Source organism: Pantherophis guttatus, chromosome 6 (genome assembly GCF_059756535.1).
Source record: "Pantherophis guttatus breed Tessera chromosome 6, ASM5975653v1, whole genome shotgun sequence".
Classification (NCBI taxonomy): domain Eukaryota; kingdom Metazoa; phylum Chordata; class Lepidosauria; order Squamata; family Colubridae; genus Pantherophis; species Pantherophis guttatus.
The window spans coordinates 46,247,362-46,268,012 of NC_142068.1; the positions used below are offsets into that span (position 1 = coordinate 46,247,362).

The 20,651-nt window shown below is 36.9% G+C and overlaps 1 protein-coding gene and 1 long non-coding RNA gene across 3 annotated transcripts in view; one reads left to right on the plus strand and one right to left on the minus strand.

Moving 5' to 3' along the window:
* Positions 1–569: 569 nt before the first annotated feature.
* LOC117678628 (uncharacterized) lies at positions 570–19,635 on the minus strand. The gene is made up of 2 exons (XR_004595078.2): positions 19,496–19,635; positions 570–1,169 (listed from the first exon to the last, which is right to left on the minus strand). It is a non-coding gene; the product is annotated as an uncharacterized LOC117678628 (long non-coding RNA).
* Positions 19,099–20,651, plus strand: part of FBXW4 (F-box and WD repeat domain containing 4) — a 70,882-nt gene continuing 69,329 nt past the window's right edge. The window contains exon 1 of one of the 2 annotated variants that reach the window (XM_034439924.3): positions 19,099–19,629. In XM_034439924.3, the coding sequence (XP_034295815.1) occupies positions 19,406–19,629 (224 nt within the window). In that variant the 5' untranslated portion in view covers positions 19,099–19,405. The remainder of the gene's footprint in view (positions 19,630–20,651) is intronic. The other variant, XM_034439925.3, reaches the window with a different exon arrangement.

Below are 20,651 nucleotides of genomic sequence, written 5' to 3' on the forward strand. Positions count from 1 at the left end.
CTCTGAGTTGCATTGGCTGTCAGTTTGTTTTGGGGTCCAATTCAAGGTGCTGGTTTTAACCTTTAAGTGCCTTTATGGCATGGGACCAGGCTATCTGAAGGGTCACCTCTCCCCAGTCAAATCAACCCATCGCCCCATTAGATTTGGCAGAGAAAGCATGCAGCAGATACCATCAGCTGTGACCCACCTATTTGGTGGGTCACAGGAGACATGCCTTCTCTGTTGTGGCACCTGCCTTATGGAATATGCTTCCTCCTGAAATTAGATTAGCCCCATCCCTTTTAATATTCCAGAAGTCCCTCAAGACCTAGATATGTCATTAGGCCTGGGACTTCCAGGGAACCGGAGACATGCTTAGATAGCTTCATTATTGGGTAGCCATTCTTATCCTTTCTCTGTCTCAGGTTTGTATAGTTTTATAATATTTGCTTTTTAATATGTTGTTTTTGAATCTCTTGTTTTACCTGACAGATTATTATTAAAATAGATGTTATATTTTAACTTGTTTTTCTATGAACTTTGAAAAATGCCTTTAAAACAAAGAAGCTTTTTAAAAAAATCAACAGCAATCAACTGACATTCTTTATTTGGAAAAAAAGTTAAGGTTGTTTATCATAATAGCTTCGTTTTTGGAATTTAAGCATATAGTCTATTGTTTGTAAAATACTCAAAAGAATTTAAGTACTCTTTAAAATACTTAAAGAAACAATTGAATACCGTATATGGTATAAATGCCATGAAGGATATTTAAAGTACAAATATTGATTTTTGCATTAGAGTAGTAATGCTTGATGATTTTTATTTTTTCCATTATTTGTACTGTATCTTGTCTGATTTCTATATAAAGAATGTTCCAATCAAAATGATTGGAAATTAATTTCATATTATTAATACGTAACTCAAATTACAATTCTACAAGGGCAATCATATATTTTTGATATTGTAAGAAGTTCTAGGAGTCTGAAACGAATGCTGCAGGCATTTTAAACAATAAATAGAAAAAGCTGTTCTTCACCAAGCCCCATGTATTAGACCCTGTAAAGATCCACTATCCTTCATAAGCCAAACTGGAAGTGCAATCAGTTGTATTCCTTGGAAGATGAGTTATCTCTTTTGGCCGTTGCTTAGCTACCTTTGAAGAATAAGGCATGTAATTGTGTCAGATAGTCCTGGAAATAAGAAAAACAGGAAAAAAAATCCATTAGTCTATAATTAGCTAATATGAAAATACTACAGATATGGCTGTCTATTTGTTCCTGTACTTATATATCTTAATTCTTATATTCTATCTATTCAAAGTTGGTATAAGATTGTCTTCGTGCAGCTTTCATTGTGAAGATACATTTGCTTATTGGCTAAAGAGGACAAAGAAATATTTGGGAGATATCCAATTTACTGTAATCTGGAGATATGTTGGAGGGATGCCCCCGGTTCGCACCGGTTTATAGAACCGGTAATAAAACCAGCAGGAGGCTCCGCCCACCGACCCCAATGTCATCAAAATGCTTCTGCGTTTGCGCAGAAGAGCGCGGCCTCGTTGCGAACCGGTAGTAAAGGTAAGTAGAACCCACCCCTGGTTCACACCTCATGCAGGTGCTTGAATCCTTATAGTCCTCACTGGTCAGCAGTAGCTCTATCAATGTGAGAAACACATTGGATTAAATATCCGCCCCACCCCACCCGAAATGAATGGCTAAGCTTCTTTGGGTGGAAAAGTTTTGTACCAGGATTAGAGTGCTCTTTCCTACTGATTGCTGGATCAGGATAACTGTATGTTTAAACACAAACAGCATTCTCTACAGGACGTTTGAGTTTCTTTTTATGAAATACAAACTGGTTTTTTAAAATCACTTTTTAGCCCAATGCTTATTCACTGGGCCATTTACTGATTCATCGTGGAAAGCTGTCAGCTATTCTGGTGGGAGCATGAAACTCAGCCTGGCAGGATGGAAAAGCAGCGGACAAATGATCGTCCAACCTGACTTTTGAAAAGGAGGCTCAATTTCTTCAAGATAAAGTGAGCCAAAATGAGCTGGAATGCCTTGCTAACCCCTCGAGACCATCGCTATGATAACAGTTGTTGTTCTGGAAATCTAATGCCTGCAAAAGGGTTAAATGCTGGCCAATGGGCAATATCAGTGACATGCCTCTGAATTGAACATGCTCCTAGAGTGAGACTGTGGACTGGTGTTTCTCAATGAATAGGGGCCACTCCAAGGGAGTTTTCCCTTGAATGGAATGGGGTCAGGGAGCCGCTTTGGGGAACAATGGTTGCCACCAGCAAGCTGAATTTCTTACAATCACACACCATACCCCCTGATCAAATAGCTCCTTTGTCAGGCTGATATAAAAACATGTCATACAATGATGATCTGGAAGAATGACATGGGCTAGCCTTTCATGGAGATCAGAAGGGCTTGTTATGCACAAAAGGGAGCCCCTGTCAGAGTCAAGAATGGGGGAAAGAAACAGAGAATAAAAGGGAGCGAATGGAAACAAACAGTAACAGCCACAGCAGCAGCAACAACAACAACAGAAAAGGGAGTGAGTGGGGAAGTAGTGCTTGGTTCTGCTGCAAGATGCTGTGGGGGACCGACAAAATTGCTCTAAATCTGCTGTGGTGTCAACAGATAATTCTAGTGGGTTCGGTCCGAGGGGCTCTATTGTCATTCTGCACTGGGACAGAAAAAATTGCTGGGTGGGAAAAGGTCAGTAGGCCCAACAAACCTGCCCCAACCTTATTTTTTAAACTTTGCCTCAATCTCTGAGAAATCAGCATTCATAGAATAACAATAAAGCTGATAAAAAGGAAATAACTGTTATATAAGAAGAGGCAGAAGGCATTTCTTTTTTGGGGGGAAAGGGCAAATTTCCAATATTTTAAAGCCTGGTATTAAATAAAAGTGAAAGTTAACATCAAGAAAACAGTTGGAAAAAAATAAATAATTGCCTGGGGATAGTCTGAAAGTTTCATCACAGGAGATTTTAAAGAAAAGTCTTAAATAAGTATCACTGGGTATTCTTGCAAAAATCAATACAACATATACATTGGACTATTATACTATTATAGCATATTACAATTATTACCTTTGGCAATAAAGGTAGGAATGAACCATATGAATATTCTGATCATAGTTATCCCTTTTTGTTTCCCACATAGTGGGAGATTATATGCGATTGCAATATTATTTGCTGGCGTTTTAAAACTTCTATCCACATTTATCTTTACTTATTTTTGCTAACTTTCAATATTTTTATTTCTTTTTTGGCCTAATGCCAGATAAAATCCAATCTATTTTGGCATCTGAAGCAAAAAAAATAAAAAATACAATGTTTCTTCTTTCCCAGTGATAAAAAATATAAAACAACACCTGATGAATAACATTAGTTATCTATCTGATGACAATAACTTAATTCCATCAAGATGTATCAACTGCATTTACTGAACAACTCATTTTTGCACTATAGCACAATTTGACTCTTGATACCTGGGATGAAATAAAATGTTAGTACTAAAGGTAGGCTATAAGAAGACACTTTTGGTGGGGCTGCTGTGTTGGTTGCATTGCAGCTTTAAAATTAAACTTTCTGCAAATAAGGCTAACCTAATTTCTTAATATCCATTGGATAGCTCAGGGGTCGGCAACCTTAAACACTCAAAGAGCCATTTGGACCCATTACCCACAGAAAACACCGGGAGCCACAAAACCCTTTTGACATCTAAAATGAAGATAACGCTGTTTATATATCGTTTTTTACCTTTATGCTATGTATAAAAAAATGATAGTGTGTTGCATTTATGAAATCAATAAACTGCTACAGAGAAAACAAATTTTTATTTCTCCGTGCAACAAAAACATTTTGAATTCCGAAAAAAAAAGATGGGTCAAAAAGCTCAATAAATCACGTGCCGGTGGGTGTTGCCACAGGTGGCTCCAGAGCCACGCGTTGCAGACCCCTGGGATAGCTGATTGTTAACAGAAGCTACTGCACTCTACATCAAGTCTGCTAAAAATATAAAAGAATGATTGTAATTTAGGACAGTGCAATTGTTTTATAAGTAACAGACTTCAAATTTAGTTGTTGTCATTTCCATGTGTTGGGAAAGACCTAGGAGAACTACTTCCAACAAGATAAGACAGTACTGAGCTAGCATAATATGATGTAATGTTAGTTCCTAATATATTTGCTATTATCAGCTTGGGCTTCTTTCTTTACACTTTTTCCTATCTTTGCAGATGAGCAAAGACTATGTTTTGATCACTATCTCTTCACTCTATTTTTTTATACCTGTGGAACTTTTTTTCTCATGGAAACTCATCAAATCCAGAAATATGGGAGGGCTTTTAGTGATGTGGTTAAATTATTTTAAAACTGCAGTATTTAATATAATAATAATATAATAAACTTTATTGTCATTGTATGTGTATACAGAGTATACAACGAATACAACAAAATTTACTGAACACCCAAAGACCAGGTCCAACATTTATTTATTATGTAATTGAACATATGGGGGAGTAAATTATATGTGCTTTTTAGAACATTAGTATACTGTGTGGTAGGCTAGAAATAAGGGAAAGCAGAAAATATAAATCAAAGCTGTACCATCAGTTAATACTATCTTATCTTTCAAAACAGGGAGCTGATTCTGATCAGTGCCACACATACCACATTGATTATAGTAAATACCTGTATGCATTTAGAAAAGGAAAGAACTAGTATCATTAGCTAGTTGCATAGAGCTTCAGAAACTACTGTAGCTCCAAGTTTTTGAATGATTGCAGGGATAATGATACCTGTCTTATCTCCCTCCCCACCCTTTTTTCACTTAAATAATAAACACATTTATGTAATTAATAAATGGAAGGATCTGAAATTATAACTATAGTAGCCTAGTTAATCCAGTCATCCCAAAATAAGTTTATATGTACGTGGTGGTAGTGGTGGTGGGGGGGGTAATTTCTAAAAACAAATTAGATCTGCTTTTTGTGTTAATACCACAGGAACAAGTTGATGGGATCACTTCCTTCCTTTCCAGGAATTGAAGAACAAGAATTCTGCAAACTCAAAATTCGTTCAAATTACCATACTATACTCATTTAGCAGAGAAATAAAAGTGAATCAGAACAAAGCATCTGAACATAAGGAGACTTGTATATTCATGGTATTTCTAAAAATGTTCTCATGCTTAAATATGAGATATGTGAACTTATATGTTTTAATATCAAACTGTTAGTCAAATTTAAGATCTATCCATTGCCACTGATGCTATATTATACAAAATCTCACTGTAAAATTCCTACTATTGAGTTCCTACAGTTGAATTCCTAATTAGATTTATTCAGAAGTAAGTCCAGTTGAGTTCAGCGGACCCAGTGATAAGTATCCCCCAAAGTTCACCGCAGATATCAGTACACACATACACAGTGTTACACATTTGTTTTCTTATAACCTTGCAAGTAATTTTCTAGTAAATCTGATCTCCAGTGCTGTACCACAATGGATGACTGGTGTCATGTATTATATTAATACAAAAGCACTCAGATACCATGGTGATAAGTGCATTAGAAATCCTTAAATCAGCTGCATTCTTATTCTGCAAATTGCACCCCTCCCTACTCTGAGCATTTTGAACTGACGAGGCACTTGAAACCTATGAAAAAGACCTTGTGTTTTTACAAGAAACAGAAGCTGCTGGACAGTTCATTGCTATGGGGATGTAACTAAACTGGACTTGTTTAAGGCAGAGGGCACAAACTAAGAACAAAAAATAGACACAAGAGAGGGGGGAGAAGGAAGGAGCTGCATTGATTTCAGTCTGTTCAGGTCTAGCTAGAAAACACAATGCAACGAAACGGTCCCTTAGGCGGCAAATCTTTTTAGTGAGTTTTTTCCCAGGGTTTGAAGTAGAGTTGGGCTGGTACAACAGAGATGAGGCAGAGATGTGAAGCATGTCTTACAGAAGTGTAAAGTGCTATCTTTCTGCTTGTGCTTTTGTATTTGTTTGTTGGCATAAAGGTGAAGCAGAGCCAGGTAGATAAAGATCTCAGTCTTGTCTTATTGTAGGTGCAACTTCTAAAAGTTCTAATGCCTTTGAGAAAGTCGATAGGAAAACTGATTTGATCAATTCATGAATCCTATTCTCTTTGTTATAAGGCCTGCTCCATACTTCCTTCTATTGTTTAATTTCCACTCAGATCTCCATATTTTCCTTTAATGTTTATAGTAGATGCTGTAGAGTGCAGTCTACGTTTCTTTCTTCCCCCCCTTTTTTTCTTTTTGTGACCCTTTAAACCATGGGTGTCAAACTTGATCACGTCATGTATCATGATGTATTGCGATATTTTTTGCCTTTGCGGAGCCGGGGTGGGTGTGGCCTGCATGTGAAACATCCGGCTCAAAGGCCACCAGTTTGACAGGCCTATTTTAATTCCTTTCTTCAGGGTGAAGTTGGGGTGACTGAATGGAGCTGAGCGTTTACTGGCTGGATGCCCTTCCTGATGCCTACATGAAGTTAGCAGCAGATATTTTCTCTTTGCGTCTTGATAGAGAACATCTGCCACTGCCTAGGATTTAACTCTCAACTTTCCAAGTTGGAGGCGAGCATCTTCACCTCTAGGTCACCACACAGCTCTTTCTTTCCTCCCCTCTACTATATGATTATTCTTATTCTTCCTCTCAAATATTGAAACACTGCTACATATCACCTCTAGTCCTTCTTTTTGCTAGATTAGACATACCTAATTTCTGCAATTGTTCTTCATATGTATTAGCAAAAATGGTTGCAGAAATTAAAATGGTTAAAATATTTAATAAAATTAATTAAAAATTAATTAAAAATCAGAATGTTAGTTTGGTGTAGTGGTTAAGGCATTAGACTAGAAAACAGGAGACCAGGAGTTCTTAGGCACAAAGCCAGCTGGATGACCTTGGGCCAATCATTCCCTTTCAGCCTTAGCAGGCAGTGGCAAAGTACTTCCAAAATCTTGCCAAGAAAGCTGCAAGCATTAGTCCATTCACAGGAAGGAAGGAAGGAAGGAAGGAAGGAAGGAAGGAAGGAAGGAAGGAAAGAAGGAAGGAAGGAAGGAAGGAAGGAAGGAAGGAAGGAAGGAAGGAAGGAGTACACTGGATCATTTAATAGGAAATTTTCTTTGCACTCCAAATATAGCTTGCACATAACATTATTTAAGTGGTCATTTACCTTTTTTTGGTAAAAGCTAACATTTGTTAGTTTTTCTAAGAACAGCATGATAAAACTGATCCAAATGCATGAAATAGTTTTATAAAAGAATGATGCATTGTGGGGATCAAAAAGAATAAAGAAATTGATATAATCATCAATAGTTGGATCAGGTTAGACCCAATACTAGATCTATAGCATTTTGCAAATATTTAGAACAGAAACTAGAGAAGAGTGGAATGGAGCCTTAAAGAATTCAGCATTCTACCTCTGAACTTATGTATCCTTTACTGTTTCAGAAGAGAGATTTGACATAGTTGAGTCTGGATTAAGAAAGGCAATCTCATTCATTTCTTTCATAATATAATACAGTGACATACTGCACACATATATATCTAAAAATTGTATGATCTGGCCACCTATCTACTGGATCGCAGATGTTAAAACAATCAGAAATGTCAGTCCTCGTAGTTCTGAAGAAAAACATTTACTATTTAGGAATGGGGTTGTTTTTTTATGTAAACAAATAAACCCACAAAAATACCATGCTTTTCTATGGCAAGATTGACATATTACATGAAGTGATCCTAACAAAATTGTTATATTATTAAGAACCCTTAAATGTACTATCAAAAATATATTGCTTCAATGTTATTGATGAAAATTCAGGAGCTGCCCCCCAAAATGAAAAATAGTTCCATAAAATCTGTATAATTTGTCATAAAGGCTAATAACCTTATTATTCCATTACTTCATATGGATTCTATTTTATAGCTATAAAGAAATATTCTGTCAAAATTATAAAAATGAAAGAAATGCAACATTTTGATCATGGCTAGCATAGATATATTGATGTTTAATAACTTGCATCCCATTCTTACTAAAAATAACTTATAACTCTATCCTAGTATTACTCCATCACACAATTACACTTAGTACTAATATAAATTATTATAATAAAATGTAGACTTCTCAAATGTAAACTTATTCATTTAATAGTATATATTCATGTAATGTAAATCAATCTTGAAAACACAATCTTGTAAATCATAAAGTCTGTAACTAGATGCTACATTAATCATTGTATAGAAAGCATAGAATAAATGTTTAAATATATGTGTTTGCTGTTAAATCTACATGTAATATTTTAAATGATACTGCCATTCGAAACACACTTATCTGGGAGCAGCCCCCATTTATTTCAATAGGCCTTACTTCTGAATAGATACACATAGGAGTACCTAAATACAATGTTTTCCATCTTAACACATTCACTTTTTTTCTTTTAATCTGTAGAGGTTTTATAAGAAAAGGGAAGGACAGCTGATAATATAAGCATCTTGATCAGCAAAAATTATTGTATAGAACATGAAAAATATATAATATTTTTAATATATAAGCTATAAATTTCTAGCAAATATAGTATACTAAATCAATTTGTACTTATCATTATAAGGGATTTATTGTTTAATTAATCAGAAAAGTTAATTGTTCAACATAATTTTACATTTAGAGGACACATGCCTGAGGATAGTAATGCAAGTGAAAAGCTTTAAAAGGGCTGTGAATCTTGTGTGTGTGTGTGTGTGTGTGTTGGGGGGGAGTCATATTATGGACTGTTTCTTTGACTCTTGCCTTTGCAGTAAATAGAAAGTAGGCTCAAGCAGTCTTTCTATGAAGTTCTAATTGTTCATGACAAAAGCTTTCAGCAGCCCACAAAAAATGTTCACTGAAATGGGCCCAATTCTGCTATCAAAGGAGTAGGTGGGATTTTGCTATTGATTTCTAGAAAAGCAAGGTCAGGCTTCAAGTGTGAAGGGGGGGAGGCTTCTCTTAAAATAAATATCTTTGTAAGAGCCCACTAAAAAGACCCAGGATTCAAACACATTCCTTCTGGAGATCAAGGATGTCCGGCCTTTGAAGCCTGAAGGGTTGGGGCGTTTCACAGTCTGTGTGGCAGTCACACTGTGGCATTAGAAATTGTGCATTTGGAATTGTAAAGCATTTTAAATGGAATCTTTCAGAATTCCACAGCTGGCTGGTGAGTGACAACCTGATATAGCCTGGGGCACAGGGAGAGATGACATTGTTTGGATTAAAGTTAAAATGATCTTCTTGTGAAGAGATACTTAAGAACATTTTGGTTAAAAAGAGGGAATAAAATAAAATTCAAGAACAGGGCTGAATGTTATTGTAATGAACAACTCTGGTCCAAAAATTAAACTGAGCTGCATTAATAGCAACACAGTCCTAAACATATTTGGTTAAGACATAAGAGATATTGCATTTTATGGGATTTATCTGGACTGTTTTTTGGAGTAAACCTTACTGAACTAAATTAGACTTAGTTTTTTACAGAAATGCAGAGTAGACATTTCAGTCTGTTTAGTGGAAGCTATAAATTGATTTGTGGATTACAGTCAATCTTGAACCACCATAGAAGTAATATTGAATGTACTGGATGGAGCAGATACTAAACCAGTCATAGTCACAAGAGTCAATGTCACAAGAGACCAATAAAATATTAAGTCTGGAAAGGAGACAGGGATGTTCCCAATATGGTTAGGTTCTATCTAAACTAAAGCTGGAACCTGATTCAACTGAACATGATTATTTTGTTTCCATACAGAAGAGGAAATTGGAGCGCAGGCACTGCTTGTCCTGTTTTCTCTTTATGCTTAATTTATGCTTAATAGGTTGCACCTAGAGACAGAAGCTGAATAGCTGGGAGATGATAGGTAGTCATATAACAGAAATTATATCTTGGTTGGATTAGCTGATACAGATTCTTACTAGAATAGGATCCTCAGAGAGCAACAGTAGAAAATTACTGAAACTTTTATTAATCCAAAATTCTTTTATAGGAGTATTCCAAATTTTTCTTATGGTCAGAATGTTATATGTATTTCAGATTTCAAATCTGCTGTGTTTTCCTATGGAAGGAAAGAACATTATAGTCTTAATTTTTTTAATGAATAAAGTTACTTAGATCTGGGAAATTGCTCAGAAGGTCAGAGGACATGGCTTTGGGGTTGGTTTCTGTCTTAACAGCTATAAATAATACTTTTTAAAAAAGTCATAAATGCAGAACAGCTCTCACTCTTTTTTGCTGTGATTTGCTTTGCTACTTCTTCAGAGAAGTGAAATCCATGAACCATAATTTGGAGAAGACTGCACCCCAAATTCAATGCAACCTTTTTTATCCCTCTTAATCCTTTGATAATTTTTTGTGCTTCTCTAGTAGAAAAGCAATTTTGCTAATCACCTTTGTGCCGATGCCTGCATTCCTGACAATAGCGTGAACAACTTCCATCAAAGTCTTTGATGTGGGAAAGACACGCATGCACACACATATAATCTGAAAACAATTCCATTCCTTGCCACTCAATGGAGAGCACTCTGCTTTAATAGAGAGCCGATTTTGTAGAAGTTTCTAATCCTTTCTGCCAAAGAAGAGAGGGACTCAGCCAGGTAGCCCACCTTATTCAAGAGTTAAAATAACATGGTTTTGCTCTCAAGAGAAAATCAAAACAACTCAAGATCAAAACCAGATTTCCCCAACCCTAACAGGGCAGCCTCTCTACTCAGATAACTCTTGATCTAAGTGTGTAACAAGTAACTGGCTTTAATCCCTCAAAGTGATGGCGTTACAGATAAGTACCTCACTAGTATCAGAGGTGTCTTGAATTTCAGGAATACACAAAAGTGTTAGCTGGAAAGAAAAACAAAAGAGAAAAATCCCATCCGCATGGCTAGTGTCATTTGCTGAAGAGGTAAAAAGCTTGAGCAGCATAAAGAACAGGTCTTTGAAAAATGAACTGCAAATAAAGTGACAGTCAGGTAATGAAGAGGTAATTCTTCAATATAGTGCCTGGTGACTTTTGGTTATGTTTTAATATCTTTCATAACTGGTTGCCCTCTGGTTATATTGGACTTGATATTATGCTAACTAGGAAGATGGGAAGTTTAAATCCAACAATGTAAAAAGCACAGATTAGGCATCAATTTGTTCCATGTTCTGAAAACCACCTTATGCAGTGCATTACATAAGCGTATCTACATAAATTCCTGTACACCTAACAAAAAGACTGGGAATCACTGACATATACAGAGAAACCTATTCTTAATAGTTCACATAAGATCTAATAACTTTATTCATTTAGAGAACATGGGGTGATTGCTCCCAATGATTTGAGATTTTTCTCTTCGATCTGAAATCTTGTTAGGTTGGCTGCCCCCCCCCCATTTACATTTTTTACCCCATAGACCTACATGCCAACCAGTATGTGATCAGTCCCTGCAGATGGACATTTATGCCTATCAAATAAGCGGTCTTATTCTACATATACCGACTTTTCATAATAGTGAGTTTAAATTGTATCCACATAAACTAATCACATGGATTGAGTTTGAAGACACTTAATACTGAACTATGATAAGCTGAATTAAATGCAGCCTAAAAGGGGCATAAATCAGGGAATGATGGCTTTGTGTGTGTATGGAGGCAGGAAAATCATTAACACATCGTATTTACTTCAGAAATTGGTTTCAGCATAAACACCAAATGGAACACTGTATAAGGGTTTATCCACTCAAACTGCATGGCTTTTGATTGAAAGTGGGCTAGTCCTATAAGAGAGAAGGAATCTGTGCTTATTCAAATTTTGTTGACTACAGTACTCCAGTGGTTATTCTACCTGAGATGGGAGAATTGTAGATTTCCCGTAACTGTTGTAGTAATTCTAAGGCTGAGCAATATATTCTATGACTATTCCTATTTTCTTCCAATGTTACTTATGTCAGAAGGACCAAGACAATTCTATATTTCTCACTATTAATTCACAGAATTAAAACTATCATGAGATAGAATTTTAAATATTTTTCTCCTTTGGTGGAAAAAGCTTACTTCTTCAAGGATAATTCTCAATTGGCAACAAGGGGTTTCTTTTTTTCATTGCAAGATGAATTTTCTTCAAGATCTTTATATCAAATAGCTAAATTTCCACTTCTTGCCTTCTAGGATTCTATTAAATATCTGTTCATTTTCCCCCTCAACAAATGTTATTTTTTTTAAAAAAACCTAGAATATTAAATGAAAATACATATCTAGTTATAGCTTTGAAACAGAAAAGGGTAGAAGAGGATTCAATCAACAAATTTAGAGATTTCCAAGGTTTCCATAAGAAACCTTGGAGACATAAGAAACAACTTTAAGACATCTAAAAAGCCACCTCCTCAATGGAAGATCAATGAAGCTTGAATGTGCCTAGGAGCCACAATATATTTCCTGCGAGTTGTCAAAAGAAAAATTTAAAATTGTGATGAAGGCTGAGCCCCTTCATGCTGATATTCTGGAAGAATAAATAACTATTGTTTGAATCCTAAAGAGCAGCACTTACATTGGTGGGGAAAGAATACCCTGTACTCCTTTTCTCTTTTTAAAAAACAGAATCTTCTCAGATGCCCATCTACCAGTTTCTTCAATTAAAAAACCAATAATGATCTTTCTCGATGTCTGAATAGCTAACAGGACTATCACTTGGAAGATCATTTCTTCCTTCTTGAAAAGAATAGAATAAATAATGCTGAGGGGTTGAGAAACCTATTACTTTCTCCAGATATTAATGATCCTAGTGTCAAGGATAGTGTCAGTTTTGATCCAAGAAAATATAACCATCTATTTTATGTAGTACTGCTTGTTAACATTTTAACAATAATAAGCCAGAGTGACTTGCTTTTTCTATAACAGACTGGTTTATTAGGTTGGTATGAGGAGACTTTTGTTAGAATAGCCTTTCCCAAATAGTTCCCTTAAAAAGCGAAAGTTAGAATATTTTGGACATGTGATATGACACCCGGAAAAATATGGCATACTTCACTTAATCCTCCAGAGAAAGATTGAAGGCAAATGAGGTCCAGGCAGAAGAAGAATATCATGGCTTCAAAATCTAAGGGTTTGGTTTGGACAAAATTCAGCAACACTTTTTTGTGTGGCTGTTGATAAAAATAGGATCGCCAACATGATCGGCAACGTCTGATGACGGCCATGGCACAAAAAAAGAAGAAATAGTTCTCTCAAACCCTGTTAGCTCCTGTAATTTGTAATCACGAGCACAACTATAAAATTAGGAAATAATTATAAAAAAATCGGAATTTTTTATGGAGTGTGTTTTAGGAATTTAAACCTATCTATTTAAGCAGACATGATAATAAACTGACTAATAATTTACTTCAAGTTATTTGATTTAAAAAATTCTAAGCACGTTCAGTCCACAGATAATTTACTAGTCAAGTGTTGAGATGTTTCATTATATAGTACGGAAAAGTTTGATGTTTCTTTTTTAGAGTATCCTTCACATTTCAATGCCTTCCAAATCCTGCTATGTTGTCCCATTATGGTGGCGACAGGTGTTTTGGCAGAAGTGAGCAAAGAACGCTGGAGTATATGCCAAGAGTATATAACACATCAATGATTCTGATGCCCGGTGTATTAGGCAATGTGATACTGTATAGGAAGATGTTGGGAGTAAATGATCACTTTAGTGACAAAAGCAATAGCATCATTTCATCCTGCATTTGAGAAGGTTATGGTAAACCACTCCTTTTTTACCCAATAATCACATGAATACACATTGTGATAGACAATATAATGCTGGATGATGAGCCGCTTATGTTGGATGCTACTTTACTGAAGCAGACTGAGGGTATTTTACAGAACTAATGGAGTTTACAACATGACTAGATTAAAGCCTTTGGGACATCTAGTTGCTGATGTTGCCAAGCAGAAAAAGAAAAGCTGAAGCTGAAAAGGTAGAATTTGTGGGAACATGTAATGTAAAAAACATGAACACAGGAAACTCAATACAATGAAAGATGAATCTATGAAACAAACTTAGCTGTCAAACATCTTAGACATCAACAAATTGAAAGGGATTGAAATTTGACCATATTCTTTACTACTCATGACACATATACAAAACAATCTTTCGTGGCAAGATTTTTCAGAAGTGGTTTGTCAGCCTTCCTAAGGCTGACAGAAAGTGTTTGGCTAAAGGCCACACAGCTGACTTTGTGCTTAAACAGGACTAAAACTCATAGTCTCCCAGGTCCTAATCTAGTGCCTTAACCACTTCACTAAGATGGCTCTTGCAGTGTTGACCTTAGATGGTATTTCTTTCTTATAAATATTTCAAGTACTGGAAGACGAAGGCAAACAGTACTGTGATTATTACCAAGGTAGAAGGCTAGCAAATGTGATGGAATATTTTCAGAAATGTGGTAAACAACAGAAGAATCTATAAAGATTCTATAATCAAACTATCTCAATAAATCTGGAGAATGACACAATGGTTAACAGAGTGGAAGAGGTTGATCTGCATACTATTACCAAATAAAGGAGTTGTTAACAGGATATGCAGACTGTCATATAACATCCTTAATTCCACATGCGAGCAAAATAATGCTTAGGATCATCTGACAGAGATACTAGATGGCTTTGGGAAAGGCTGAAAAACAAGAGACTTATTGCTGATGAATGCAATTCAATGAAGAATGAATTGAAAAAGCTAAAAGAATTCCAAAGAAGTCAGTATTTGCTTATAAAAAGGCCTTCAATTGTATTGATGTCAAGCTGTGGAATGTATTTAGAAAAATGGGAATTCCAGAATATCTCATTGTCCTCATGCAAAAACTACACACAGGTTAGGAATCCTGTCTAGATTAAACATGATGAAACAAACTGTATATGGTTTAGTAAAGAACTGAAACAAAATTGTAAATGCTCCCTATCTATTCAACATTTATACAGAATATATATAGAGGAAAACTAGACTGAAAGATGAGCATTGTTTTAAAATTTGAGGAAGCATAATCAATAACCTAAGCTATACTTTTAATAGCTGAAAATGCAAATGATATGCAAGCAAGGAGAATAGTGAAAAATGGATTAAGATTAAATATGAAAAAACAAGTGCCAACAAAGATACTTAACTGATTCAATACAGAATCTCTTTCTTTTGGATTGAATGCTACAATGAACCTGCAATCAACTTTCAGTTCTTTACATTGTAAGCCATTCAGTCACCTCAAACCATGAGATGGGCAGCATATAAATTTAAATAATGATGATGATGATGTGCCTTACACCTTTCTTGACTGAATTTGTCAGCTGTATGGTCCTCCTCATTTATTTTTTCTTTTCTGCACTGAGGTATGCATTGTCTGGGCTTTCAAAGTTGTTGCTTTAAACAGGTTCCATGTACTTCAAGGAAATTGGGCCTTGCTAATTCCCACCCCCACCCCCCAGCTTCCTTTTAATCAGTTTCCTCTGTATCTTACCTGATCTCCAAATTTTTACCTTCTCGTAGTAGTGAAGAAACAAAATTATGTAACCAATCTGTAAATATAATCAAATTGTTTTTCTAACAGTCTGATTCTGCTGGTGTGCAAGAATAGCCTGCTTCTGTGAAAGGCATTTTATTTAATTTGAAAGTTCCATGGAAATTACTGTCCATAATGACAGAAGCCCCACAAATGCTCAGTGCTCTATTAGGCTCTGCATGCTTGTCTTTAATTTTGCAGATAAAACGGAATTAATGCTGTAGTCAAGTGAAAGAAAAAGGCAAGTTTATTAATCTAAGAAAACACTTAAATAATGGCTCAATATCATGAAAAAAAAGGAAGCCTGCAACCACAGGAGACTAAATGTATTTCAAGTAGCTATAGTGCGTGACCATGACTTTTTGCTGATTACAGTGTAGGATAGACATGATGCAAATTTGCAAAATTTGATGGCTTTTGTGATTCACGTTATTTATTATATGGAAACATGTTTTTCACATTTGGAAATAAAAACAAAGTTAATTAATTAGTTGTAAGCTTCCACACAATTACTTGCTTTTAGACTTGAATTCTAACATGATTTTTGGCTTTACTTTATGATAACTATGATGTAACTGGTTTGGCACTGCAGTGTATAACCAGTATCAAAACTTGGACCAGAGCATCAGTTATCTATGTCTACGAGAGTTACTTGTAGAGTGCATCAAAGGCATGGAACTGCAAATCAATGTAGGGTTTTTTTTTTTTTTTTGAGTATCAAATATGGAGACAAAAGCTCAGTCAACCAATTATTTTAAGAACCCGTCTCTACCCAAATTTTAGAGTTTTTTCTTAAAGAACCTAATGTAACTACTACTATTATTACTATATCATCTTAGGTACTTAGAAAATTAATATATTTGACTTCTTTTAATGGATAAGCACTCCAATCTTTTAATGGATAAGCACTCCAATATCATTTATAAGAGGGTAAACGTATTCAGTCTCACGGAAGGTCTTGATGTATTTTAAATGAACTTTTGTTATGCAATATTTTATAATAATGTATATAATAAATATATCACAACTATGTAAAAATGCATGAAAACTGGCCTTGGACTGTAATAAAGAGATACTCTAGTTTGCAAAAGTAAGAGCAAATAATGCTATTTAATGAAAATATTTCCATATTTGTGAAAACTTTATGAAATAGAGTTTATCACTGTTCATTTCTTTCATTCAAGAGTTACAATTGTTAAGAATTGTGTATCTGTTTCAAACTAACTTTTCAACTTTCAGCTCCTCTCTATAAAGAGGTAATCTGTCTCCCGTATTTATTTACAGGATTACTATTCAATACAAGAAGATCCCTGATTCTAATTATCACTAGATTCTGTGATAGTATGGACCAGGGGTCCTCAAACTTTTTAAACAGGGGGCCAATTCACTGTCCCTCAGACTGTTGGGGGGGGGTTGGAGCGGCTGGGTGGGTGTGGCTAGGTCATGTGACTAGATGGGTGTGGCCAATTTAAGAGTCCATTAAACAATGCACACAAATTAAACTTTGTTTTCCTCCTGGTTGTTTTTTTTGCTTTCGTTTGCACGTTGCTCTTTTGGTTAACTTTTCTTTTTACTAGATCATTTTTTCAGTTGTTTAGGAGTCTAGTGGTCCACTTCAGGAAACTCAGTTTTGCAGCAATTTTTCTCAGCCCCAAGGAGCTTACAATCAACAAGTCTCTCTCTCTCTGTGTCTCTTCTCTCTCTCTTTTTCTCTATTTTCTGGAGGCAGGGGAGGTGAAAAATGGCCCTGTTTTTTACCCACGTCCAGAAGCATTCTGCAGGCCAAAAACGGGCTAAAACGGCTCGTTTTTTGGTCAAAAACAGGCTAAAATAGCCTATTTTTTGACCACCCGGGGTGTCTGTGTGCCCCATTTTTCACCTCCCCCACCTCCAGAATGTTGTTGGCCTTACCTTCCAGTTCCAGCCCATGGGGCTCGCGAAGGTGAGTCCTATGCTTGGCCAAAGAGTGGGGGCCGGCCGGGCAATGTGGGCAGGGCAGCCTTGTGGTCCTGCATGGGCCGGATTAATGGCTTTGGCGGACCATATGCGATCTGTGGACCATAGTTTGGGGACCCTTGATATGGACATAACTGCATCCCTTCCCTTTATACTTGGAAAAAAAAATCACTGTATTGATAGTAAAATCTGTAGCCCATATTAACTGTCATTATCAATGTATTTCTTCTATACTACGGGGATTTTGGCAACATTAAAATAGCATCTATTCAGATATCCAACTGTTTTGATGATGATACACATTTTATTAAATACCTATATTTTTCATTCATTTGCTTGCCCTCTCCAGTGTACATGAAAAGAAATGAAAAACTTGCAGATACTGGGCAAACAGCAGTTAGTTATATTTTTAGATATTCTGGAGATGGTAAATATGGAGTGTCTGAGGACAAAAGGAAAATTAAATGACTATACTTAAACATACATTTATTTACATTGTTCCTGAAAGTGTGCTGGACTGTAATAATAAAGTATCTCTATGATGGACAGATGTTTCTGAGATGTTGTGTGAACATCTGATTCTTCTTAATGTATAATACTTACTGCTCTTTATGAGGAGACGTATCTGGAAACACACACACACACACACACAAAATTCTGTGCAGTCTCTAATGTTTCCCTTCATGACAATTCAAAATAAATAGGCTAAGTTTGTAAGGTAGTTACGCATATGTACAGAACCTAAACTGCATGTAGGGTGATTCTTTAATACCTCACCTGAAACGCTGGTTAAAAGGGGAGAATAATAATTCCATCAGAATATTTGTGATATTATTCCTCAAATTTAGATCAATATATACACTAAATTTTCTATCCTCTGTAAAAAGTAAATATCCTTGTGCTTTTAAAGTGTTATTTCCTATGATTGTGTAATATCAGGATACAGGACAAATGAAGATATAGTACTTGCATTTTATAGTTCCATAAAATGTCTGGGATCATAAGAGCATCTTTTCTACATGATTGTTTGGTTAAGTATTGCAATAAGGCTATATTATTTTTATAAGAAGTGTAATACTAATTAAAAGTAACTGGATAGAAGTCCTTCATTTTGCAGAACTTTTTTCAAATATGGCAGTTCCAAGGACCTGGATTTTTAGTAGTTGTGATGTTGTGATGTTCCCTAACAAGAAAAGTTTAGTTTGGAGTTTTAGTGTTCAAGGATACTGTCCATAGAACAATTGTCAATTTGCTTTCAAGTCCTATCTCAATACATATAGACATAACTTTTCTGAAATGACAACTTAGCAATTCAAGTAACACAGATACCTGCCACTTGTTTAGGAACCAGGAAGATACATATCTATTTCTATTGTCTGTATAAAGTCGTTACAATCCTGAGGGAGGAAAATATGCAGAAAACGCCTGCAGAGATAATAAACCTAGCCTGAGCAGTTTTTGCATAAGATACTTAGCCATTAATAATCGACCCGTTTTCTGAGCTTGTGCATGAATTAAAATAACCGCCCAGGCTGGGTTCTCACAATATGCTAGACTACGTATTGCCTACCAGCTCATTTAGCAGAACTAGGCCTGCCTCCAATTAAGTCTATCCTTACGAGAAACATATGCTGGGCCTGGGGAGAAAAGAGTATCCGGCTGTCTTCTTCTATCCTGAACTCCACGCAGAGCCAGTTCAGGCGTTTAATGCATTACCGAAGACCGGTCTTTGGAGGGCCGGGCGCACTCATGTGACCGCTCCGGCAGGCGGGCAGAAACAGCCGCCCCGAAGAGCGACGGCCTACCCGGGCCCGGCAAGCAGCAGCAGCAGCGTTCCCGCTGTTGATTTTATCGCTGCCGGGCCCGGCTGGGAGAGATCACCCCTCCATGGGGAGGCCCAGCAGCCCTCCGCTGGCCGAGCTCCGATCTCCGCTGTGGGCGTTGCCGGAGGAACTGCTGCTGCTGATCTGCTCGTACCTGGACGCGAGGGCCTTGGGCCGCCTGGGCCAGACCTGTCGCCGCCTTTTCCGTTTCACTTGCCGTGATGTGCTGTGGAGGCGCCTCGCCCGTTTCTGCCTCAACGCAGGCTTCAGCGCGCTGGGCGCCGACCTGTAAGCGTCTAAGCTGGGGAAGGCTGGTTGGGAAAAACAGGGCGTGCGGCCTAGCTCGTTGCTAAGGAGCGGACTCTGAAATCAAGGCCCGCCCGCTCGATAAGGGAGGAGGGCTGTGTTTGAAACTGCGTAGTCGCGGGGCGGAAGGAGGGAGAAATGCTGCTTAAAGACCTGGCTAGAAGCTTTGCTTTGTGCAGGGGTGGGAGGTCTCAGGTCCGGGTTGGGTTGGGTCCCGTCCTGGCTACGAAGGAGCTTTGAATTCAGTTGCTGAAAAGGGAAACTTCCCGTTTTACGTTTCCTGGAACATACTAGCCGACTATATTGGATACGAGATTGCTGGTGACTTTTCTCACACCAGTTTTTGGATACTTGCCCCGCCCAGAGTTCGAGTTAGAATCATCGTTAAGGCAAATCCGAGTTTACTGATTTCAGGACAAGTTTAGTTGGCTCACTTTAGAGTAGTGTTTCTCAACCTTGGAAGCTTGAAGATGGGTGGACTTCAACTCCCAGAATCCCCCAGCCAGCAACGCTGGCTGGGGGATTCTGGGAGTTGAAGTCCACCCATCTTCAAGCTTCCAAGGTTGAGAAACACTGCTTTAGAGCGACTCCAGGGAATAAACCGTGGCAGTTCATTTTGAGGGGTATACCTTGTTTTTACATGCCTCTAAAAAAGATGGGGATGGAATTTTCCACTCCCCCCAGTTATTTTTTGAGTGAGGCTGGGGTTTGCTTTTTTTTTTTTTTAAACCTAAAAACTTTGTTTTAGGAATTCTGCTACAGTGTTCATATATTTTTCCAATCAGAATAATTTTGGGCTGCCCAACTGGTTCTTTATAGTTAAAGCACTTCCTTAGAAGGTGTGCACAAGCTATTTGAACCAACAGTTGTGTTAATTCTGAAGCCTCAAACTTGTTTTTAATTGTGTTAGAATGTGTGAGTTTCGATAGGCCTGCAGGGTTATGTGAATTTGTAGGATTTTTAAATTGTGAAGTGAACGAGACTTCTAAAATCTGCATTTGTTT